This window comes from Kogia breviceps, chromosome 9 (assembly GCF_026419965.1).
Source record: "Kogia breviceps isolate mKogBre1 chromosome 9, mKogBre1 haplotype 1, whole genome shotgun sequence".
Taxonomy (NCBI): domain Eukaryota; kingdom Metazoa; phylum Chordata; class Mammalia; order Artiodactyla; family Physeteridae; genus Kogia; species Kogia breviceps.
In genome coordinates this window covers 42,747,771-42,769,870 of record NC_081318.1, presented here as the reverse complement: position 1 = coordinate 42,769,870, position 22,100 = coordinate 42,747,771, and the positions used below count along the sequence as shown (strand labels likewise).

At 35.7% G+C, this 22,100-nt stretch overlaps 1 protein-coding gene across 3 annotated transcripts in view; it reads right to left on the bottom strand.

The window, feature by feature from the left end:
* The window catches only part of DPY19L1 (dpy-19 like C-mannosyltransferase 1), a 96,332-nt gene that overhangs the window by 12,171 nt on the left and 62,061 nt on the right, over positions 1 to 22,100 (bottom strand). For 2 of the 3 annotated variants that reach the window (XM_067042356.1, XM_059074029.2), the window contains exons 11-18: positions 20,828 to 20,914; positions 18,628 to 18,687; positions 18,010 to 18,090; positions 12,170 to 12,271; positions 7,565 to 7,636; positions 5,361 to 5,410; positions 1,030 to 1,054; positions 3 to 122 (exon numbers count right to left, since the gene is read on the bottom strand). In XM_067042356.1, the coding sequence (XP_066898457.1) occupies positions 3 to 122; positions 1,030 to 1,054; positions 5,361 to 5,410; positions 7,565 to 7,636; positions 12,170 to 12,271; positions 18,010 to 18,090; positions 18,628 to 18,687; positions 20,828 to 20,914 (597 nt within the window). The remainder of the gene's footprint in view (positions 1 to 2; positions 123 to 1,029; positions 1,055 to 5,360; positions 5,411 to 7,564; positions 7,637 to 12,169; positions 12,272 to 18,009; positions 18,091 to 18,627; positions 18,688 to 20,827; positions 20,915 to 22,100) is intronic. The other variant, XM_067042357.1, reaches the window with a different exon arrangement.

Here is a 22,100-nt window from a genome sequence, read left to right as displayed (position 1 = left end):
ACCTGTCTTGAGCAGATCAAGGAAGCCATAACGCACATGTGTGGCGTCAAAAAGAGTTTTAGTCTCATAATTAAAACACCAAGGACTGTATATGCTAACAGTTGCAATGCATGATAAACCAGCTGCAAGAAAGAGAAAATATTTTTACTCCTACTATTTGTGAAGTTTAAGAATATATTGTTAAATTGGTGAATATATAGAAAAGGGTACTTTTTCTTAGTAACAATATTTTGATTTCTGAAATAATATTTAATAATAGTTAATATTATAATCAATATTTTGATTTCTGAAAGTCTTAAAATTCACTTTCAAACTTGTCCCTTTTATTAGAGGGCTAAAACTATAGAGTCCCTAAGGGAAGTGGTCCTATAATTCTGCTCAGAATCAAGCCTGGGGTTAATAAAGCCCACATTTCTGAACCAGATGGAAATATGAAATACAGTATCATGAACTATAGTCACCATGCTGTTGCTGAGACAGTAGATCTTAAAAGTCCTCTTCACAAGAAAAAAAAGAAAAAAAATTTAAGTAACTATTGGTAATGGATGTTAACTAGACTTATCATGGTGATCATTCCACAATATATACAAATTCAAGTCATTATGTTGTACATCTGAAACTAATATAATATTATATGTCAATTATACCTCAATTTAAAAAAAAAAAGGCTGAATCACCAGGAGATGGGAACAGCAACCAGTCACATCTCTGAGGCCTCAGGGCAAGGTGAGCAGAGAGAAAAGTGATCCCTAATCATGCGAAAGACACTGTGCATACGTATCTAAATGGTCTCCAGCAATGAACTGCTATTATCTTGAGGATGATCAGAGCCATCCAAATGTGTTTCCTACCTAATTGCTCTAACAAATGAATGGTCATGTTTGTAGTATTCTCATAAAAACACATACAGGCCTATTTTGAAGATGATTAGTGACTTACCAATAACGTTAGAAAATGGAACTAGAAAGAAAAATCTGAATATATACAAACATTAAAACAAGGCAAATTTTGGTAATATTAAGTCTTTACCTCTCCATGATCAAATTGGTGTTTTCTGAAATGGAAAAAGAAATACTATTATTGAATCACTACTGAAGCCCTTACTTCAATCTTGCGCATTTTTATCTTACAAATATGAGTTTTACAACTTCTGTAATATTCCCTCAGGACACATACAGGTAAATCAAAATAAATGAAAGTTTATAAACCAAAACTGGTGCTACAGTCTTTTAAAACAGTTTATTTTGCATATCCCACATATCTGACTACATGGATATTTATTAGGCCAACAAGCCTCGCTGGCTGTGTATCAGATACCTCACTGGTAATATAACCCGGCAAAGCAGGGAGTGAAAAGAAACTCTGCAGCCCTCACAGTCCCATACCCCTACTTCCTGTCCCCAGCAGTCCCTCAGCTCCGCCATAAATTCTAGCTGCTTTAGAGACAATTTAGGAAGCCACACACAAGATTTTTTTTTCAGCAGCAGCTCTCGAATATAAAAATAGCCACATAATGCCAGCTTTACCTTTGCTTGACAGTTTTAATTTCCTAAGAAAGGATGCATCTTTATAGGCCCATATGTCCTCCCCACATCTCACTCTGGTCCTCTTCCCTGCACCCCGACCCCATGTTGAGTCTCATCACAGCAGTGAGAGAAACGTTTTGAAAATGGGAATCCAGACATGCCACTCCCTTACTTAAAAGTTTCCAATTGGCTATGGGGTTTTTTGTAATTAAAGTAAACTCTCAAATCCTTACCATGCTACACATAGTCCTCCTAATCTGGTTCCCCACCTCCCATCCTGGAAACTCATCTTCTACCAGGTTCCCTCTTGATCACTGTGCTCCAGTCATACTAGACTAATTTTATGCCTTAAAACATCAGAGAGCCACCTTTGACTCCCATATTCAGTGTCCCTTACCTTGATCACTACCACTCCATTTCCCTGTTTTATCTTCTCACAGAAAACACAGTTTTCACTTATTGGTTTATTTGATTATCATATATCTCTCCTAACTAAAATGAACCCTTCAGGAGGACCAGGTATAAATCCATCCATCCACTCAATTTCATTGAGCCCTGAGCAGTAAACAAGATGGAAAAAAATCCGTGCCCTCACAGAGTTTACATATAAGTTGAAGGAGACAAACAAAAAGCAAATAAACATACATCACATGGCAATAAATACTGTGGGGGAAAAAAAGGAAATAGGGTAAAAGATGCAGGGAGTGCTGGGGGACTGGGATGGCATATGAGTGACATCTGAGCAAAGCCTGAAGGAGCTGAGAGTTTGAGCCTGAGGATCCCTCAGGGAAGAAGAGCACTTCAGGCAGACAGAAGAGACATGGCAAAGCCTCACACGGTAGCAGGCTCCCTGATAGGCTAACAACAAAGACGGCATGATTAGGGAGAAGAGAGAGCGAGGAGGAGAATGAGATGAGGGAGATCAGGAGAAGGGTACTGACAGGAAAGCACATGCTGAGGCTCAGTATTGTGTTCACAAAATTTGAGATTCTCATTAGACACCCAAGTAGAAATGACAAACAGGGAATCATATGTATAAATCTGGAGTTCAAGGGAGAAGACTGGATCAGAGACACAAATGTGCGACTTGATAACATATACCTTCTCTATCCTAAGCACTGATATATTTCTAAGACCTAGAAAACAATGCCTAGCACATAGAGATCAATTTTTTTGTGTGAATAAATGAGCAAATGATTCAATTAACCCCTAATCTAGGTAGCACACAACGTGATTTGAGGACTTGCATTCAAATATATTGATGTGTTAGCAAACAGTAAAATTACTGGGCAAATGAAGGAAGTGAAATGGATCCTCCTTTATTCTTCTTTCATGCCAAGTAAAAATTATCAGTTATCATTTACCAAGCACCTAAAACATTAATATGATCATTACATTCCATTAACTCTGATCTTACAACTATTTATTATCCTAACTGACAGCTAAGGAAAACAGGTCACAGAGGTAGTAAGAGGCGAAGCCAGGTCTATATATTGACTGGTTTCAGAGTCAATATATTTTCTACTTCATCATGCTATCTCTATCCTACTTTACCCCCTAGCTCACTGAATAAAGGAGATACTGATACTCACACCTTGAGAATTAAAATGTACGTCCTACCTCTCCCCTTTTTACATTGGCATATGACTTTGGTACTTATGCCAAGTGAAATGTCAATGTGCCATTCTCCTTTCCAAAAAGCTCTGATCCTACCTGAATTGAGAGCCCCGTGAAGCTCAGTGCTTTTCTATAGTTACTTCTATAGTTGAGTTATTATTGAAAAGACTGTTTTGTTTCTGTGAAAAGTTCCACCTTTCTCTTCCAGAGGTGCATACTATAGTTGTAACGGTAGCCCCTTTCTGAGCTCTTAAAAACATTTCATCTCAATTGAAGAGAAATTTTATCATTACATACCAGAAGCTTTTTTCTGGCCCTCAAAGGCATCAGGTAGAAGTAAGGGCACAGTTAGAGTAAATTGTTTCTAAACGAGAACAAGGATTGTCTCAAGAGTGCATGCAATAATTTATCACTGGTTGGAGGTGAAAGAACAATAGATAAGGCTGTGTGTTATAAAAGAAAATATATAGACACACAAATTCAACAATCTCTACTCCCCCAAAAAATCCCACAAAAGAATGAAATTAGAATTAAAACTTCCTTGGTTCCATCCTCTAATCCCATGCTCCTAACAGTTATAAGTTTTATCCTTCCATACCCCTCCTATGTACAAATACACATTAAAAATCTTCACATTTTAAACAAAAGTATAATCATTTATATGTCTTGTAATTTTTAAATTCAAGAATGTGTGATGAAATATTTCCATAAAGAAATTCCACTTTATGACTGGGTCATAAGTAAACCAATCCCGTACTAGTGGATATTTTGGTTGTTCTCATTTTCCACATTACATACACTACCACAGTGGGTATCTCTGTACCATTACCTCTGCATTTCCATGAACATTTCTAGGGGACACGTTTGCACTGGTGAAACTGCAGTTAAAGGACAGGCCCACTGTATGTTTTGCTTGTATTGCCTAACTGCCCTACCACCCACTTCCTCCCATGCTTGCAAGCACTGGGTATTATTAATTTTTACGAACTTGATAAGTAAAAAGGCTTTCACTTTTATTTTTACCATGGGGTGGAGCACTTTTTCATGTATCTATAAGTCATGAATATGTCTTTACTCATTCAACTACTATTCTTTCCTATGTGCCAGGCACTGCATATAAACCACTGAACTGAACAGAAATGACCCCATCCCCCTTCAGGAGATACAGGCAACACATCGGTATGTAAGCACACAAGGTGACAAATGCAGAGAGAAAGAAAAAGGGTGTGATGGTGGAGAATAACAAGCAAGGAGACAAGGGATCTACTCAGAAATGATGATCAGGAAAGGCTTCTTGAAGGAGGTGGCATTTAAGCAAGGATTAAAGGAGAGTGTCACGCCAAGCCAGGCTGCAGAAAGCAGGAGGCACAATTACGTACTTAGGGTACAGCCACTGCAAAACTGCCGAGGCAGGAAACTACTTGTCATGGTCAAAGAGCAGAAAGGAAATCTGTGGGACATTAGTGTAGCGGAAAAGGGAAAATGGGAATTTTTTTTTTCTTAATTGCCCATTTGAGTCTTTCACTCATTTTTCAAATGGGTTTTTAGTATTTTTCTTATTAATTTATAGCAGTTCTTTATGTGTGATGGTCATTAGGCCCTTGTTATAATTTGCAACTATTTTCCCCAAGTTGTATTTTTCTTTGAACAGTGCTTACAGTATTTTTCAAAACCAAAGAATTTATCTGGTCAACCGTGTCAATCTTTCTTTCTAGCTTACAGGCTTTATGTCATACTTAACAAGGCCTCTCTAATCGTAAAATTATAAAAATAATCTCTTGGTTTATTTGGGAGTTTCATTATTTTCCCTATATTTAAATCTTTGCTCCATCTGTGATTTCTTTTATGTAAAAATGAGGTATGGGTCCACTTTTACATTTCCCTGCTCTTCTCTCAAAAAGCTGTCCATTGGTCCTAAAACCATCAACAGAGTAATTTGTTTCCCCTGCCAAACTGAAGCACAAAGCTGTATCCTTCAAGTATAGATTAGTATAGGGCTACAGTCAGATCATACTGGATGGGATTTAGGGATGAACAAGTGATATGCTGAGCTCTACACAAATAGGGAATAATGAGAAAAGCGGAGAAGGGGGATGGCAACAATTGAAACACCAATTAACAAATGTTGAGTGTACAACATGTAACTTAAAATTAATACAATGTAAATAACTACATAATAAACAGAGGAGGCAACAAAATCATGAATGGCATATTTACCTTATATGTGTTTGTTGTTTAGTTAAGACACCCCACATGTCACTGATAATCTGCAAATAGATTTTTAAACATTTTATAATAGCTGTAATGGGAAAAAGAAAATGTCAAATAACGTATCTTCTAAACTTTCAAACTTTTACTTAAAAATACAGAAGTATGGAGATAAGAAGTAGTTCAGAAAATAGTAATTACAACAACAAAATCTTACATTTGTACAGTACTTCATCATATCTATATGCAACCTTGTTCAGATAAGTTTTATTATACTCATTTTAAAAATGAGCAACAGGGCTTCCCTGGTGGCGCAGTGCTTGGGAGTCTGCCTGCTGATGCAGGGGACACGGGTTCGTGCCCTGGTCTGAGAAGATCCCACATGCCGCGGAGCGGCTGGGCCCGTGAGCCATGGCCGCTGAGCCTGCGCGTCCGGCAGGCTCTGCAACGGGAGAGGCCACAACAATGAGAGGCCCGCGTACCGCAAAAAAAAAAAAAAGAGCAACAGGCTCAGAAGGATTAAATGATCTCCCTAAAGGTGGACAACAACTAAGAAGGGTCTTGAAACTTGACCTTTTGGCTTCCGATTCACCTTTAAGTGAATTCCACCATGCCCAAGTTGTTGGCAATGCCTCTCCTTAATTCTACATACACATAACTGGAGAACTGGCTCAGAGACTGATAAGCACAACTAACTAAACACTGTGCTTTCCCATTTAGTAGTCACTGGGAGGTCATCTAATCTGAAATCCTGTCCCCAGTGTGGATGTCCTCTGTGACATTGCCTGATAGGTTTTAATTCAGCCCTTGGAAGAACCACCTAGCTGCTGATTAAACCTATAACACTTTCCTAATCAGTCCAGATCAATGCTGGTCTAAAGCCCTAACTCCTAAAATTGGCCATAATTTTAAGGAGCCAAAATGAGTATAATCTTATTTCCAAGTGGTAGCCTTTTAAGTCTTTGAAAAGAATTATCCTCTTTCCATTTAAGCCTTTCTTCTTTACATCAAACATCCCACTTTCTTTGACCCGAATCTAGTCATTTTCATCATCTCTAGCCATCCAGGTTGCTATCTTTTTAATACATTCTGGATTGCCAACATCTAGTATTTTTTTATTACCTACTGGCTGCCCACCCACATAAAGAAAGCAAAGGAAGCAAAGAGCACAGAGCCTGGCATACAGCAGAAATTGACTAACCATAAACTGACAAGATTTAAAAAGGGCTGTGAGACTACAAAGCTGAATACTATACAACGCTCAATGAGGCATGGGGTAAAGGTACAGTCTGATTCTCACTCTTCCCTTGCTTTTTTAACAGACATGATGTGAGGCTGGTAGTAACCTCTCAGACCTTCCAATTTTGCATTTGTCAAAATGGAAATAATAATATCTGTACACCCCACAATGCTGTTGAAGAACCAATTGAAATAAGGTATATGAAATGTTTTGGGAGATTATAAACATATGATGTAAATAATAATTATAGTACAGAATATTCTACAAATATATGACACTGTACTAAAACAAAAATAATAGCTACAAAACTTTTAGGGTCTATCATTTTGATTACAGACTAACCCCAATTCATTCTCTTAAAACACCTGTAGTTACAGAGTTCACCAACTCTTAAAAGCAAAAAAGAGGGACTATTACATCACTCTTTACTGAAGATTGGAACTTCCCTGGCCTAATTTATATCTGGATTTAAAATTTCATTATCAAAGTCAAGTTGGGAGTCTATTTTATCAAGTTTAGTAATACACTGTTAATATTTTATTTTTTCCTTTTGATTAATAATAAACTCTGTCCAGAAGTTAATGAATACTGCACAAATGACTTAGGAAGGCATATATTAAATATTTTAAAGAAATATTACATAAAAGTTAAAAGTGAGTCAGTAATAATTTACATAAGCAAAAACAATTGTATCTGGGTCAATATGTTTCCTCTGATCCTATCTTTCAAAATACATGACTATCAAAACTTGAGCATCCTTTCCCTAGGTCTACTTTATGCTGGCAACTAGCACAATGTTTTTAAGACATATAAATGTTCATCAAAGGCTATTAGAAAGGAAATACAGAATGTGTTTCAATAAATCTAAATAAAATATTGTATTAGATTAACATGTAGCCTAGTATATGTAACTACTATGAAGAAATAAGAAAATGTTCTATTATGAGAAAGTGCTCTTAAGTGATAGACCTACCTTTCTAATGATTGCAATAAACACAACAAGAACAACTGGAAGCAACAATGTCTTTGTATACCTCAGTGGAGTCTGAAATTCAAAGAGATGTTTCGTTAGAAGAAAATATTATTTTAAATGAAATTTCAAATCATGATCCAAGTGAATTTTAAAACATGTTAATAAAGAAACATGAGCATTCACCCATCTAGGGTCCAATCTACCCACTGACTCCCATTGTAAAAATGAAGATGCATTTCCATAGAAACAAACTTCCGCAAAATGTTGAGTTGAAAACACTAACAAATACAGTCCCCAAAGAGTAAAACATGACTAGAAAGACTACTGTTCACTTTTGCACATTACTTTTCTAACTAGAGAGCATAACTTATTATTCACCTAGGGTCAGCAGAACTCCTTTAAATGGCATGAGCTTTACTGTGCATTTTACCTGGGATAAAAATCATAACCATTATCTCCAGATACACACTCACACAATAATGACTAATGTTTATAAGAGGAATAAAAACATTTTAACGTTTTCTTTGGTAACAGATAAAAAACTACAGAAAATTTTTTTTTACTAAAAAAGCCCCACATATTGTAATTCTATACACCTCTCGATAACTTGAGATCACAGTCTTAAACAATCCTGGGCTTGAAATTTCTAAATTGCAATTGATTTGCTTATTACCAACACTTTCCTTCAGAAAAATAATCTTACATCATTAAGGAAAATGAAGTATGCTTTCCCCAATATGTTTATAAAGAGAAATCTAGCCTCAACCATATTAAAAATGCTGGTACATTTTAATTCTACAAAGTATACAGTAAGTAGCATTTTCTGATTTCCCTCTCCTTAGTCCAATTTTCTCACTGTTCTGTATTAGACAAGTAATTTTCATAATTCATTATACAAAATGCATTCTTCATGAGTTAGGAATTCCATTAAAAAGAGAATTTTTATGTTTTCATTTTACTATTTACCTTTATAAACATTTGCATGTTATTATTTTAAAATACATAAATATGTTTCTGTTTTGTAATTTTTATGTTATGCTTTAACCTACACAAAAATCATAACTAAAACTATTTTTTTATAGATTTAAACTTTCAAATTTTATTTACTTTTTTGGCTGCACTGCATGGCATGCAGGATTTTAGTTCCCCAACCAGGGATCAAACCCATGCCCCTTGAAGCAGAAGTGCAGAGTCTTAACCACTGGACCACCAAGGAAGTCCCCTAAAACTATTTTATTATTTTAAAAGTTAGACATTTCTAATAACAGTTAACAATAAATATAAGAAAAGTAGTAAGATACAGATGTTTAGCTTAAAAAGGCAGTATGTCAAAATTGTGTTAAAAGTATTTAACAAAATTTAATAAGGAGTTCAAACAATTTTAACATTATATTCCAAAAGTTTATTTAAAAGGTGTTTTTTAAATATTTCTTTTAAAAAGAAAATCATATTAGCATCAGATTTTCATAGCAACACTTTAGACCAGAAGGTAGTAATTTATTTAGGCTTCTCAAGGAAAGATAGGTGAGCCAAAGATTTTGTATCTAGCCAAACTGACCTTCACACATAAAAGCCACTGATAAAATATTTTGAGCATGTAAAAATTCAGGGATTACTGCTCCCATGAGCCCTTCCTGAGGAATCCACTGGAGAGTAATCTTCATACAGCCAAGAAATGTGTTCTTCTATCCTACAACTCATAGTGTACAATAAAAACAATGACCTACAGAACTACGACAATAACGGGGATATAAAGGTGACAGAAGAGTATGAGAGGTTATACATGCTGACAATGAAGATACAATGGGACTCTTAAAAATGGGGTAAGAGGGGGAGAGTATATAAGAAGTAAAATAATCTCCCTGATTATAGTATTACAATAAGTTAGAAATGGGTAGGAATAGGCATGGGGCAAGAAACGATTAGCTAAGTTCAGGGTAACTCTCAGGAGGAAACCAACAGAAGGGACTAAGGTTAATATATACAAGTATTAATATAAAGGAAACAAAATTATAAAACTTCCTCAATGCCAAAAGATACACCAGAGAGAGGGTATGCACAGAACAAATGCAAATGAAACAAACCACACAGTGAGAGATGTACGCACGTGTGTGTGTGTTCTATTAGAACTGTAAGTTCTAAGTTTTATTTTAATATTTCTTGTAATTGTTGATTTTATTCTAAGCATAAAAGTTACATATGCTCATTATGAAAACTAGAAAATGGAGAAAAAATAAAGGAGACAATGAATTTCACATTTTAATCAGTTATCAGCATTTCCTCCCTGATGGATTGTATGTTCACATCCTTTGCCCATTTCTGCACATGTGGTGGGGGGAGGGGGGAGGGGGATGTGGTTTTGGTGTTGGGAAAGGGTGAGAGGCCTTGGTAACTTTTTTTATTCATTTGAACAAGCTCCTATACTAACTATATTAATCTCTAGTTTCATTTATTATATTTATGGCAAGAATCATCCCTGTTAGTCATTTTCTTTTTAATTTTTATAATATTTAATGTACAGATGTTTAAGTTACATGCAGACAAATCTATTAATCATTCTCATATATGTTTTGCACTTGTATTATGCTCATTAATAATGAAGTCAATATTCATTGAAATTTTTCTCAAATTAATTTTTCAGGCTTCATTTATATTTAACACATTAACTGAAATGAAGTTTGGTATATATAATATGATACAAGGCTTTAACCTGACTCCCCACCCCAATTCAATTTTTCAAATAATATTAATGAAACAATGCATCTTTTATCCATTTATTGATATATTATGTGGTGCTCTCTTCACTTCATACTAAGTACATACACATAAACATAGCTAAGTAAATACACATGGGTCTATCCAGCATTGTCTGTTTTTGGTCATAATGTTCCTGTTTTGGTATCCTTGTACTTTAAATACTATTGCTTTCCATTTTCATATCTAAAAAGCAAAGATCCCCCTCACTGTTTTAACATTTTTTTTAGTAGCACAATACAATTAAAATATGATTATTATAGAAAATTTAGAAGATGCAAATTACAAAAAAAGTTAATCACTGATTAGCTCTCCACCAAAAAAAACACTGTTAAAATTCTGGTCTCTTTCACTTTATTCTATGTGTGCTAATTATAGGTCAATGTAAGTGTCTTTCCATATCGGTATGATACCATGTTAAATTGTTCCCTCTTCCCCACTATATGGACGTACCATACAAGAGATGCCCTCTCTGAACTGGCACCATGCTCTGTCTCTACATCATCGTCCCTGTGAAGATACCTATGGAGATGAGGAATGGCAGGCTGGACACAGCTTTGCCATTTTCTTCAAATTGACTGAAGGCATCTTATGCCTCAATAAACAATTTCTTCTATCCCATAACTGATGGTTCATACTCTCAGGCTGTAATGGCATGTATATCCTCAATAATGTTAAAGGATTTCCACTGAGTCCTAATTTCTCTGTTGATGTCTATACTCTACTTCCTTTACCACCTCCTTGAAAGAGTCTTGATCTGTTATAAGCATGCATTTTAAAGCCTTGCAAGATACTTTTCCTTAGTTTCTTTCAGCAGGTTCAACACTATCATTTGTACACTTTTTATCAGCCATTATGTGTCAAAACCATTTGCCAGAACACAGGAAATGAAGACTGATAGGTCACTGGAGTAAACAGTACATCTGCAGGACACGCTCAACTCAGAATGTCTGGTTGGTAAGAGTCTGCTGTGTGGTGCACTCTCCTCCACTGGTCTGTAATTTAGGACATGGGCTGACCCAGTGGGGATCGGGGAAAATGAATGTGTCAACAGAGGACTGTTGGCCATTTCCATATATATACACACACACAGCTTTGAAGAAGAATGTCTGACAGATAATAAAATATCATCATAAATCGGGGCTACATGGGTGGTGTGAAAAAAAGACACATATATACAACATGTCTGTTGAACCAAACTAGTTCATAAAGTATTGCAAAACGGTATTTAATATAAAATATCTTAAAACATCAAAGTACCTTCCTATGTATCTCCTTTCATCCTCACAATATCTATCTGTAGCATACTACCAGAAACCAGTAAGCTACAACTCAAAGAATGAGAGTCACTTGTTCAAGAACATCAAGTAATATCACAGACTTCTGTCTCAATATCCACTAAACTACTCTCTGGTTTCCTTCTAAACACCTGAATACAGTTTTAGAAACAAAAATGTTGGAATGAAAATCTTATACTCAATGATATTTCAAAGCAATGAGATCATTCAAGTGAACAACGACAAAGTGAGTGGAAACTTAAAAGCATGAGAGCTTCACTGAACTAATGCTCTCCTTAAAAAGAGGCAACTTGAAATGCCTCTGTGTTTACTCATCCTAAAAACTATTGCTAGACTGAATGCATGTTTCTAAATTATCAAAATAAGAAAAGACCATATATTTCAGGAAGCTGTACTAATGTAAACAGGAATACCTTCCTTTAAGCTGCCAGGTTTTCCTTTTCCTTCAAACTGAGATAAGAGCACAGAGGTAAGAATCTGAATAACAGGAGCACCCTTTATGAAAAATGAATGGACCAATACCTAAGGAAAGAAAGGAGAAATCACATCTTACCTCCTTCTCCATAAAATCAAACTCCGCTGCACAGGTATACAATAAAGTGTCAAAATCCTTGTAACTGAAGAATTTTGATGTTAATAAGTTGCCAATATGAGCCTAGTAAGGAATAAAGGGAGGTACCATTAGATTATGCCATATATTGTAGTAATGCATTTTAATCTTAATAGTACCTAAAAATAGTTTCCACTGCATGACAGAGCTCGCTGTTCCCACACCTGGCTACTTCTGGACCCTCCAATTTCACAGTCTCCCTTCTACTGCTGACAAGTGATAGCTCCAACAACACCCTGCCATCCATGCTCCATCATCAACATTCCAAAGGCTTTTATCCTTGAGTTTTCCCTGCTCAAGGTGTTAAACCTGGTGAAATACACTACACAGTAGCCGGTAGGCTTGGTAACACACACAGGCATCTGTCAATCACAAAGGGACAACATGTGACAGAGCAAAGCAAAGCAAACGTTAATTCAGATTTCTGAAAAGGGGTTGGAAAAGACTTTTTGAAAGAAGTAGAAAATGGGCGGGCCTTGGAATAAAACACACCTTTTGCCTCACAATCAGCAACTGTGTAATTCTTCACATGTCACCAAGTGCTCACACTTATATCACCTAACTTACTTCCCATAAGAAGACATGTGAGGAAGCTGGAATTGTTTTCATTTAACAAATGAGAAAACATTTGCCAAACTTTCAATTCATTATTGTCTAAAAGAGCAAGAAGAGCAAGAACCATAGGAAAGGGGATAAATTATAACTGAAACACATCATGACTAAAACCCTAAATGACACCTAAATGAAGTAGGGGGTCAGGGAGTGAGTAGGAACTATAAAGGGTGATGGGTTATGCTGAAGAATCTCAAATGCTGTGTCTCCTGGGGAAGAAACGTCTTCTGATAAGATTAAGAAATCAATAGGCAGAGTACATAGGTCTAAAATAGCATACACAAACTACCTATCCACTGAAAAGGAAAAGAATCTAAAAAGAAAGTAAAATGTTTGGAAAATCTCAAATAAAATGAAAGAAGTCAGTCCTAATATAATGATAACAGCCATAAATGTAAAGAGGTTAAATTCACTAACTAAAGGACAGATGCTCAAGTTGGATTTAAGGGGAAAAATTCAATATCATATTGTCTACAAAAGACAAACTTAAAAGTATGCAGAAAGGCTGAAAACAGAAGAAGAGAACAAGATATACCAGATAAAATGAACCAAAGAAATCTGGGTTAGCTACTGTACTGTCTCACAAAACTAAATTCAAACAAAAATATATGAAAAAAGACAACAAACAAAATGACATTATATGCTGATAAAACAAACAGCAAAGCAAGGTTATACATATCATGAACATATAGTATTTGCAATTAACAGTATAGATTCAAAGTGTATAGAAGAACAACTGAAAAACTCTGTAGGAAGAAAAAGTTGACAGTGTTCATTGGAAATGTTAAATATTTCCCTCTAAAGTAGAAAAAGCAGATAAATGTTAACATAAAATCTGAATAATATTAATAAGCTCACAGAGAATACAAACTTCACAAAGAGAGACTATATGTTACCCTCAAACACAAGTAAAAATTTTTTTAATTTTCACATCCTATGCCACAATAAATCTCAATGAAATTATATAATGCAAATTATTTTTTTCTAATCATAAATACAGCAAAATTGGAAAATGGTAACTAGGAATGGCTTTAAAAATCCTTTCAGCTAGAAACTAAATAACATAAAACTTTTTAGGTTAAAAAGAAAGTTGCAAAATAGTTAATTTGTAAGACACACAAAAAAGTACTACTTAGAGGGAAATTTATAGATTTAAAATGCATTTATCAGAAAATAAGAGAGGTGAACAAGAGCCAAGCACTTTCCCTCAAGCATCAGAAAATGCTACAGAACAATCCCAAAGAAATGAGAAGAAAAGAAATTAGGGTGACAGAATTCAATTACAAAGAGAAATACAAGAAAACCAAGGAAGACTTTAAAGAAGTGGTACTTTGAAAATATTAATATAATAGAAAGTAGAAAAAATAGCAAAAAAATAAAAAGCAGGTCCTTATAGATTAATATAATATTGATTCCAAATCCAAATAAGGAAAATTAAAGAGCATAAAAGATAATTCACATATATGCAAAAAATTTCAATAAGAATTTTTCACTAACTGAATTCTACAATAATTTTTTAAAATTTGATGATATATATGAAATGGGCGAGTTTCCTCTAAAGACATAAAACACCAATAGATTCCTACAGAAAGTGGAATTGTAGTAGAAAAATCTCCCATGAACAAAACTCCAGATCCTGAGGGCTTCACTGTTGAATTCTAACAAACCTTTAAGGAAGACATAATATCAATTCTATATAAATTCTCATTAAAAATAGGAGATTGAACATTTCCCAATAATTCTGGAAGGCTGCATTACCTTGAAACTAAAACCAGGCAAAAACATTACAAGAAAATAAAACTACAGACTAATATCCCCACAAATATCAGCAAAAGTCCTTAAAAATATTAGCCAACCAAATTCAGCAATATTTAGAAAAACTAATACATTGTAAATAAGTGAGGTTATCTGAGAAATACAAGGCTGGATCAACACTCAAAAATCAATGAATATGGGGACTTCCAGATATGGCAGAGGAAGAAGTTAGTAAATCCCCTCTTTCAGTAACTATGAAATTGGACAAAACTGTCAAAAACCATATTAGGATCAAGTAATTGATCAAAAGGAAAACAAATGGAGAAGCATGCATTCACAAAAAAAAATGATGAGGGACTTCCGAGGTGGCGCAGTGGTTAAGAATCCGCCTGCCAATGCAGGGGACACGGGTTCGAGCCCTGGTCTGGGAAGATCCCACATGTCGTGGAGCAACGCCACAACTACTGAGCCTGCGCTCTAGAGCCTGCAAACCACAACCACTGAGCCCATGTGCCACAACTACTGAAGCCTGCATGCTCTAGGGCCCACGTGCCACAACTACTGAGCCCGCGTGCTTCAACTACTGAAGTCCACGTGCCTAGAGCCCATGCTCTGCAACAAGAGAAGCCACCGCAATGAGAAGCCCGCACACTGCAACGAAGAGTAGTCCCTGCTTGCCTTAACTAGAGAAAGCCCATGCACAGCAATGAAGACCCAAAGCAGCCAAAAAAACCCAGAAAAACTGATAAGCTCTGGGTGGAAATAGTGGGAGTCTGTGTCATTGTTGCTTTGGCTGCTCCCACCCACCATTACATCACCTCTGCTTCCCCCAGCTTGGTCAGCCAAATGGTCCTACGCGGGGTGGGGGTTGGCCATGAAATGCAGAACCTTTGCTACTGCAAGGAGCTGACTTGTCTGGGGGCAGAGAGCAAAAAATCTATGCACCATCAGTAAAAGCAGCAAACTCAGGAGGAAATGAAAAGTGGAAGTTCACAGTTCTGCCAGCTTAGGGTTACAGTACTCGTTTGGTGAACAGTAGACTGGCAGACTAGCTAGACATTTTACAGAGATTCTGAAAAGGAGACAACCAATGACGGGAGACAAGTTCTCACATCTCTGGTGCACTGGAAAGCTGTCCACAGACGCTGGGGGATCCAAGAGAGCTCAAGCTCTCTACAAATCTATGACTGACTGGGAGGTGGTATGCATATTCATGGGAGATCCAAGGTGGGCATGGCAGAAAGAAAAAGATGAGACAAACTTGCTGTTCAGATGAGAGTTAACATAGTAGGTCTGAAGGGGATCCTTTGAAAAACCTGCTTGCAAGGTTGACCTTTAGCTGGCATCAGGAAACTTGAATTCCAGAAGGCTTCCATCACCCTAAATGATAATAGTGGCTTACACTGAACACCTACATTCTTTCTGGAAGTTTGGAATTTTGATAACGTGCTAGGCAGAGGATGCTATGTTACCAGCCCCCAATAAAAACCTTGGGGCACTTAGTACTGAGCTTCCCTGGATTTTACCACGAAAAATGTTGATAGGAGCAAGGATGGGAAATCCAGGATAGATCGAGAAATGCCTCGCTGGGTTCCTAAAGGACAGGAAGTGTGTGTCTAATTAACAGAGAAGGGTGGGTGGAAATGCTTCTCAAGAGCTGTGTGGCTTTGCCATTCTCTTCCTTTGACCAATGTTAAAATTAAGAATTTATGAGCTGATGTCCTTGATCAATGTTACAGATTTCTAGAAATACTAAAGCTGCAACTAACTTATTTCTGATTTGGAAATAACTTTTTACAGCATTTTTTTTTTTTTTGGCCCTGGTGCAACATCAGGTTGTGACAGAAATGACAATAGTCACTTTAACCTGAATTAATACTTTAACTGGCTTGTCTTCCCCCAGTGAGTAGACAGATTCCATAAATCCAGGACTTGGGCTCTTTCCCTTTTCTTCCTGCTCATTCTCTGCATCCTGGCTGACTCAATCACCACTTAGTGCTCATCTTCACAGTTGACACCTAGGAGCCTTCTCTGACGCTTCCTGTGTATTCCTGCAGCACTCTATACTTATTTTTTTAATGAATTTTTTAAAAATACATTTTGAATTTTTAAAATTTTATTGTATTTTATTTTTGGCCGTGCCACGTGGCATGCAGGATCTTTAGTTCCTGACCAGGGGTAGAACCTGTGCCCCCTGCAGTGGAAGCATGGAGTCTTAACCACTGGACCACCAGGGAAGTCCCACTCTGTACTTATTTGTATCAGAGCTTTCACTACACTGTATTACAGTTGCTAGAAATTGCCCCTGTCTCCCACTAGACCATGTCTTATTCAGTTCTGTATCTCTAGGATGCATTCTACTACCAGGCTCATAGCAGGTACATTGAATGAATGTATAAATAGATGCATTTTAGAATATAGTTTTAAACTTTTAAAATATCTTCCACAGGTTGTAGACCACCCCTTTAATAGCCCATTGTTTTCAATCTTTTTTAAGCAAACAATTCCTTTGTTCATATGAAAACATGTATAAATGTCCATTATGTAAGAGATTAAAGCAAGACTATCCTGGGTGAAGAGGGGCTGGCAGGGGGACTGAGAAGTAGATAGACCCCACCAAAGAGTCCCTGAAGTCCCAGAACTTCACAGAACTCAGTTTCAAAACCACAACTTTAATCTATTACAGAAGGAAGAAAGACCGTCAATTAAAATAAATTACAGAAAAAAATATGTGGCTTACTTTACTCTTTCCATGTTGGTTGGTGTCCTGCTCTCTCTTTTAATTTAATTAATGTGCTTACCAAAACATCAAAATAAAATAGGCAAAACAAAATTATAGATAGAGTGAATCTTTTACATTAATAAAGCAGAATTCTTCTCATTTTATTTTCTCTCCTACCCAAATACAAAAAAAAAGCAAAACCAATAACAATAATAAAAATGTCTCTTAATAAGACTAACTTGGATTAAATTACCTACAAACCTTTCACAAGTATTGACTAGAAAACTGGAAGAAAAAAAGAATAAGTTATATGATCTATTCATTAAGAGTCTCTGAAGGTGGCATCTTTATCTGTTACAAAAGGGGATTATAAAGAAACCAGAGAAAAATGACTGTAGAGGCCTTAAAATTTGAGCTTAAGTCTCTAGAGCTTTCTTACTTTAAAATTTTTAAATCTTTGTGATATAGAAAGACCAATAAAATATGAGAGTTATGTCAAGAAATTAATTTTGGAGAACAGACTATAGACATAGTCATATTTACTCTCTATTATAGTAAATAGATAAAATAACAGGTGAATAGACTTCACCTTAGAATTTGGCTTAAATAGTGGCACTTTAACAACTCTAGTAATTCATTCTTAGCCTGTTTGATTTATTTCAAGTCTTCCAAGTTTAAGCAAAAATACACTTACATCATCTGCAATGCCAAAGATTTTAGATGTCAAATACTTGAGTATGACAGTTCCAAATAACCAAAAACATCCTTGGATAACCTACAAAAGAAAAATATAGCAAAACAAAACGAAACTGATGCATCATATAGCCATTGCACAGACATAGCCTAGGCAGAAAAAAATAAATGCTTTAATCACACGTGAAGTAATTATCTCTATATCCAAGAGAAAATGCCAAAAAAAAATGCACCTTAAATTAAAAGTGTTACTCCAAAATCAAGGGGCTATCATCAAAAAGAAAAAAATACACAACCTTGTTGTCAAAATTTTATAGGAGATTTATACAGCAATTGCAGTTAAATTCCCCTTCTACTAACAGTTTCTTACATATGCACTGCTCCGCAGAAAAAACAAGAGTAATACATAAAACTGAAATTCTTTAACTACCTATCCAATATTAATCTTAACTTGCTTCACGAAAAGAGCAATTTGGTACATTAAAATTGAGCCCTAATATGTTATAAAACTGTTAGATCCTCTGCATTATATAGGATAGTTCCTTGAAAGTAAAACATAAAACCAATGACATATTTTAGAGAAGGAAAAACATATACATTCAAATAGATTGATTCTTACCCATAAACTAAGTTCAGATACATTTACTTTCAGGAAACATGGTTTCATTGCCAGTAAACCCTGCATGCAGAAAATAACATAGCATACAGTTAATACTTATAGACACATATTCAGGTACCAAAAAAATACTTCTAAATAATAAGACTCTCAAGAATCTAAATTTAGCACACTTTCAGTGTTTCACATAGAATCACCACAAGCTCATTTGATTTCAAGAAGCCCTGTTTTAGCCAGAGTATTTTAGATCAGTTAGTCACTTTGTAAAGCTGAAAACAGAATCTCCACACGTAAATTTCTATGATTGATTTCTATGACTAGTTTTGATTTACCTAAGAACCAAGAAGTATATAATAATTTCAGAATTTTAGACAGGTGTCTTATAAGATTTTCCTTAAGTTAAATATTATTAACTCCTTGAATAAACTACAAATGAGTTTTTAACAGATCAACTAAATACTTCTCCCCTATCAAATCTTATTTCTTTCCAGGTACATAATAGACTCCCAAAGTATAGTACCTATACAGATCTAAATCTACTTCAGACCTGGCAAAAATATGCTTAGAGGTCAAAACATAAATACATGAACCCAAATTAAATCTTTTCAGAAGTTTCTGAATATCTGAGAACACAAAATGTGTTATGATTAAGGTTTCAAAGTGATAACTAGAAATAAAAACAGGCAAATGTGTTTTTATAGTTAAATATGAAAAAACATGCTATATTCTGTACCTGTTGCCATCATTTATTTTTATCCACCAAAATACGTGAAATATGCATAATGCTTAATCCATACCTAAGACACACCTCAGTGTCAAGCACCTAGTAGGAAACCTGACACACTGTAGGTGCTCAATAGAACTGAAGAGAAATTTCCTGCAAAATGTACTTAAGATTAGATTTACTGATAGGAAATCTTCCATTCAATGTACTTGTGTACTGTACACAAGTAACAAGAGTCATGTACTTTACTCTGAGTAATAGCAGGGCTTCCCCATGTACACATTTAAATATAGAACTGAGTCCATTGACACATTTCCTAATTACAAACAAAATTCATGACTGTTAAGGACTATCACTAATCTCACAGCACAGCAACTCAGTTACTGGGTTTTTGTTTGGTTTTTTTTCTGTCATTGTTGAAAACACAGCATCACCACATGCTAACTGCTAATTTCTGTGCCTAAGTATACTCAAGTCACACAACCTGAAAAGGGTGGTGGCCCAGACTGGGAAGAGGCATACTCCTGGGAAATGGGATCTTAAATAAATATTACTTGTAAAATCAGACAAAGAAAGAGCAGATTCCAAATCTGTTAATGGGTTCTAGAAATCAAGAAAGACAAAATGATCTGAGTTACTTAAATGATTATTCAAGAAGTAGAATACATTTCAGTTAAGACAGTGCAGTGTGCTTTCATCTTCAAAAAACCAGCCTAATACTAAAGCACATGCATGTTAAATATAAGGAATAATTTCTTTCCTCTTAGGTTTGCAAAACATTGTAATGGAGAAACCCACTGGCAAAAAAAAAAAAAGGAGTAACCACCTCTGGAAGTCCTTAAATTTAGAGAGACTTATATTTAGAAAGTCATCCTGCCAAAAGTGGCAGAAAGAGTTAGATAACCTTTTACCTTTTGCTCTAATTCTATAAGACAGTCTCCCTATAATCTAAATCTGTTCTTGGTAGTGATCTAGTAAAATATAACTGAATCATCATCTGATTTAAACTATCTGAATAATTCATACAAATAGACATGAGGGGAAAAACCCAAAAATACAAGGCCTTAAGCCTCTGATCACAGTGGAACAAGGAGAGACTGCTTGAGATGCCAGAGGGAGGAAAGGGGGTCAGAAAGTGGAGCAGGAATAGGATGAACTCTGAAAAGAGAGGAGGAAACAAGAAAAAGAGGAAAGCATAGAAACCATTCTAAAATGAACCCTAGGACCAAAAGTTAGGTGACAGAAAAGATGAGGAAAGGACAGATTAGGACTGTGAAGCAAAGCACTATGTTTTCCAGTATTAACTTTTGTTGGGTTCCTTTGGAAATGAGAACTTAAATACATTATCACATACAGATGTATTCAGTAAGACACTTGAAACAGTTCTTGTAGAAAATCCCTCACGAATCTCAAGCCAGTGATAAAGAAACTGGTAAACCATTAGTTTCAAAAACAGACATTTACTTAAGGAACACTTACCCAAATAATTACCAAAGAGGAAGCATAATAAGAAGTTAATAACATTGAGTTTCCAAACATCAAAACAAAACAAAGTGCAAGAGAAATCTGGAAAAATCCAAGAAAAATATAATTAATACACAGAAAACAAAAAAAAATGATTTTATTCTGAAAATTGCACATGCCCATGATAAACAAAATTCAAACTGTTCAAAAGAGAATATGCAAGGAAAACAGCCCGAATTCTATGCCACACTTCAAAACCCCAGAGATCACCACCACCAATTTTCTGTGCATCTTTATAGACATTCACATGTACAAATTCCAGTTTATAATTTTTGTTTTTAAAGAATCGATTTTATTTATTTTTGGTTGTGTTGGGTCTTCGTTGCTGTGTGCGTGGACTTTCTCTAGTTGTGTCGAGCGGGGGCTACTCTTAGTTGCGGTGCGTGGGCTTCTCATTGTGGTAGCTTCTCTTGTTGTGGAGCATGGGCTCCAGGTGCACAGGCTTCAGTAGTTGTGGCACGTGGGCTCAGTAGTTGTGGCTCCCGGGTTCTAGAGCGCAGGCTCAGTAGCCGTGGCACACAGGCTTAGTTGCTCCGTGGCATGTGGGAATCTTCCTGGACCAGGGTTCGAACCTGTGTCCCCTGCATCAGCAGGTGGATTCTTAACCACTGCGCCACCAGGGAAGTTGCCAGTTTATAATTTTTTAAAACCACAAATGGAAACTTGGCCCAGAAGCTATGCTATTGCTTGCTTTTACTCTTAGTTTGTTTCAAAGAGCTTTACCTATCAATTCAAACCAATCTAACTCATTCTGTTGAATAACGGAAAAAAGTACTCTACTTTAGAGATGTACTATAATGTATTTAGCCAGTCCTCTGACTACTTCTGAAAACTTAAGTGCTTTCCAGTTTTGTTTTGTCTTGTTGTTAGTTTTGTTTTTCCTATTACAAACACCGCTATGAAAAACAGCCTTATTTATGTATCTTATGTACATGTCAACACATTTATTTATGGGATAAATTACTATTATGGAATAAATGAATCAACAATACACATATTTTAAAATGAGAAAATACTGACAAATTGCCATACAAAATATTGTACTCTCCACCAACAGGGCATGAGAGTTCCTGCTGATACGCACTCCTGCCAACACTGTGTATTATTCTTTCAAATATTTGCCAGTCTAATAAAAAAAAAATGTTGCCTCATTGTTTCATTGTTCCATTCTTTTATTAGTGGGTGAGACACAGCATCTTTTCTTCTATTTACTGCTTATAGTGTTTTG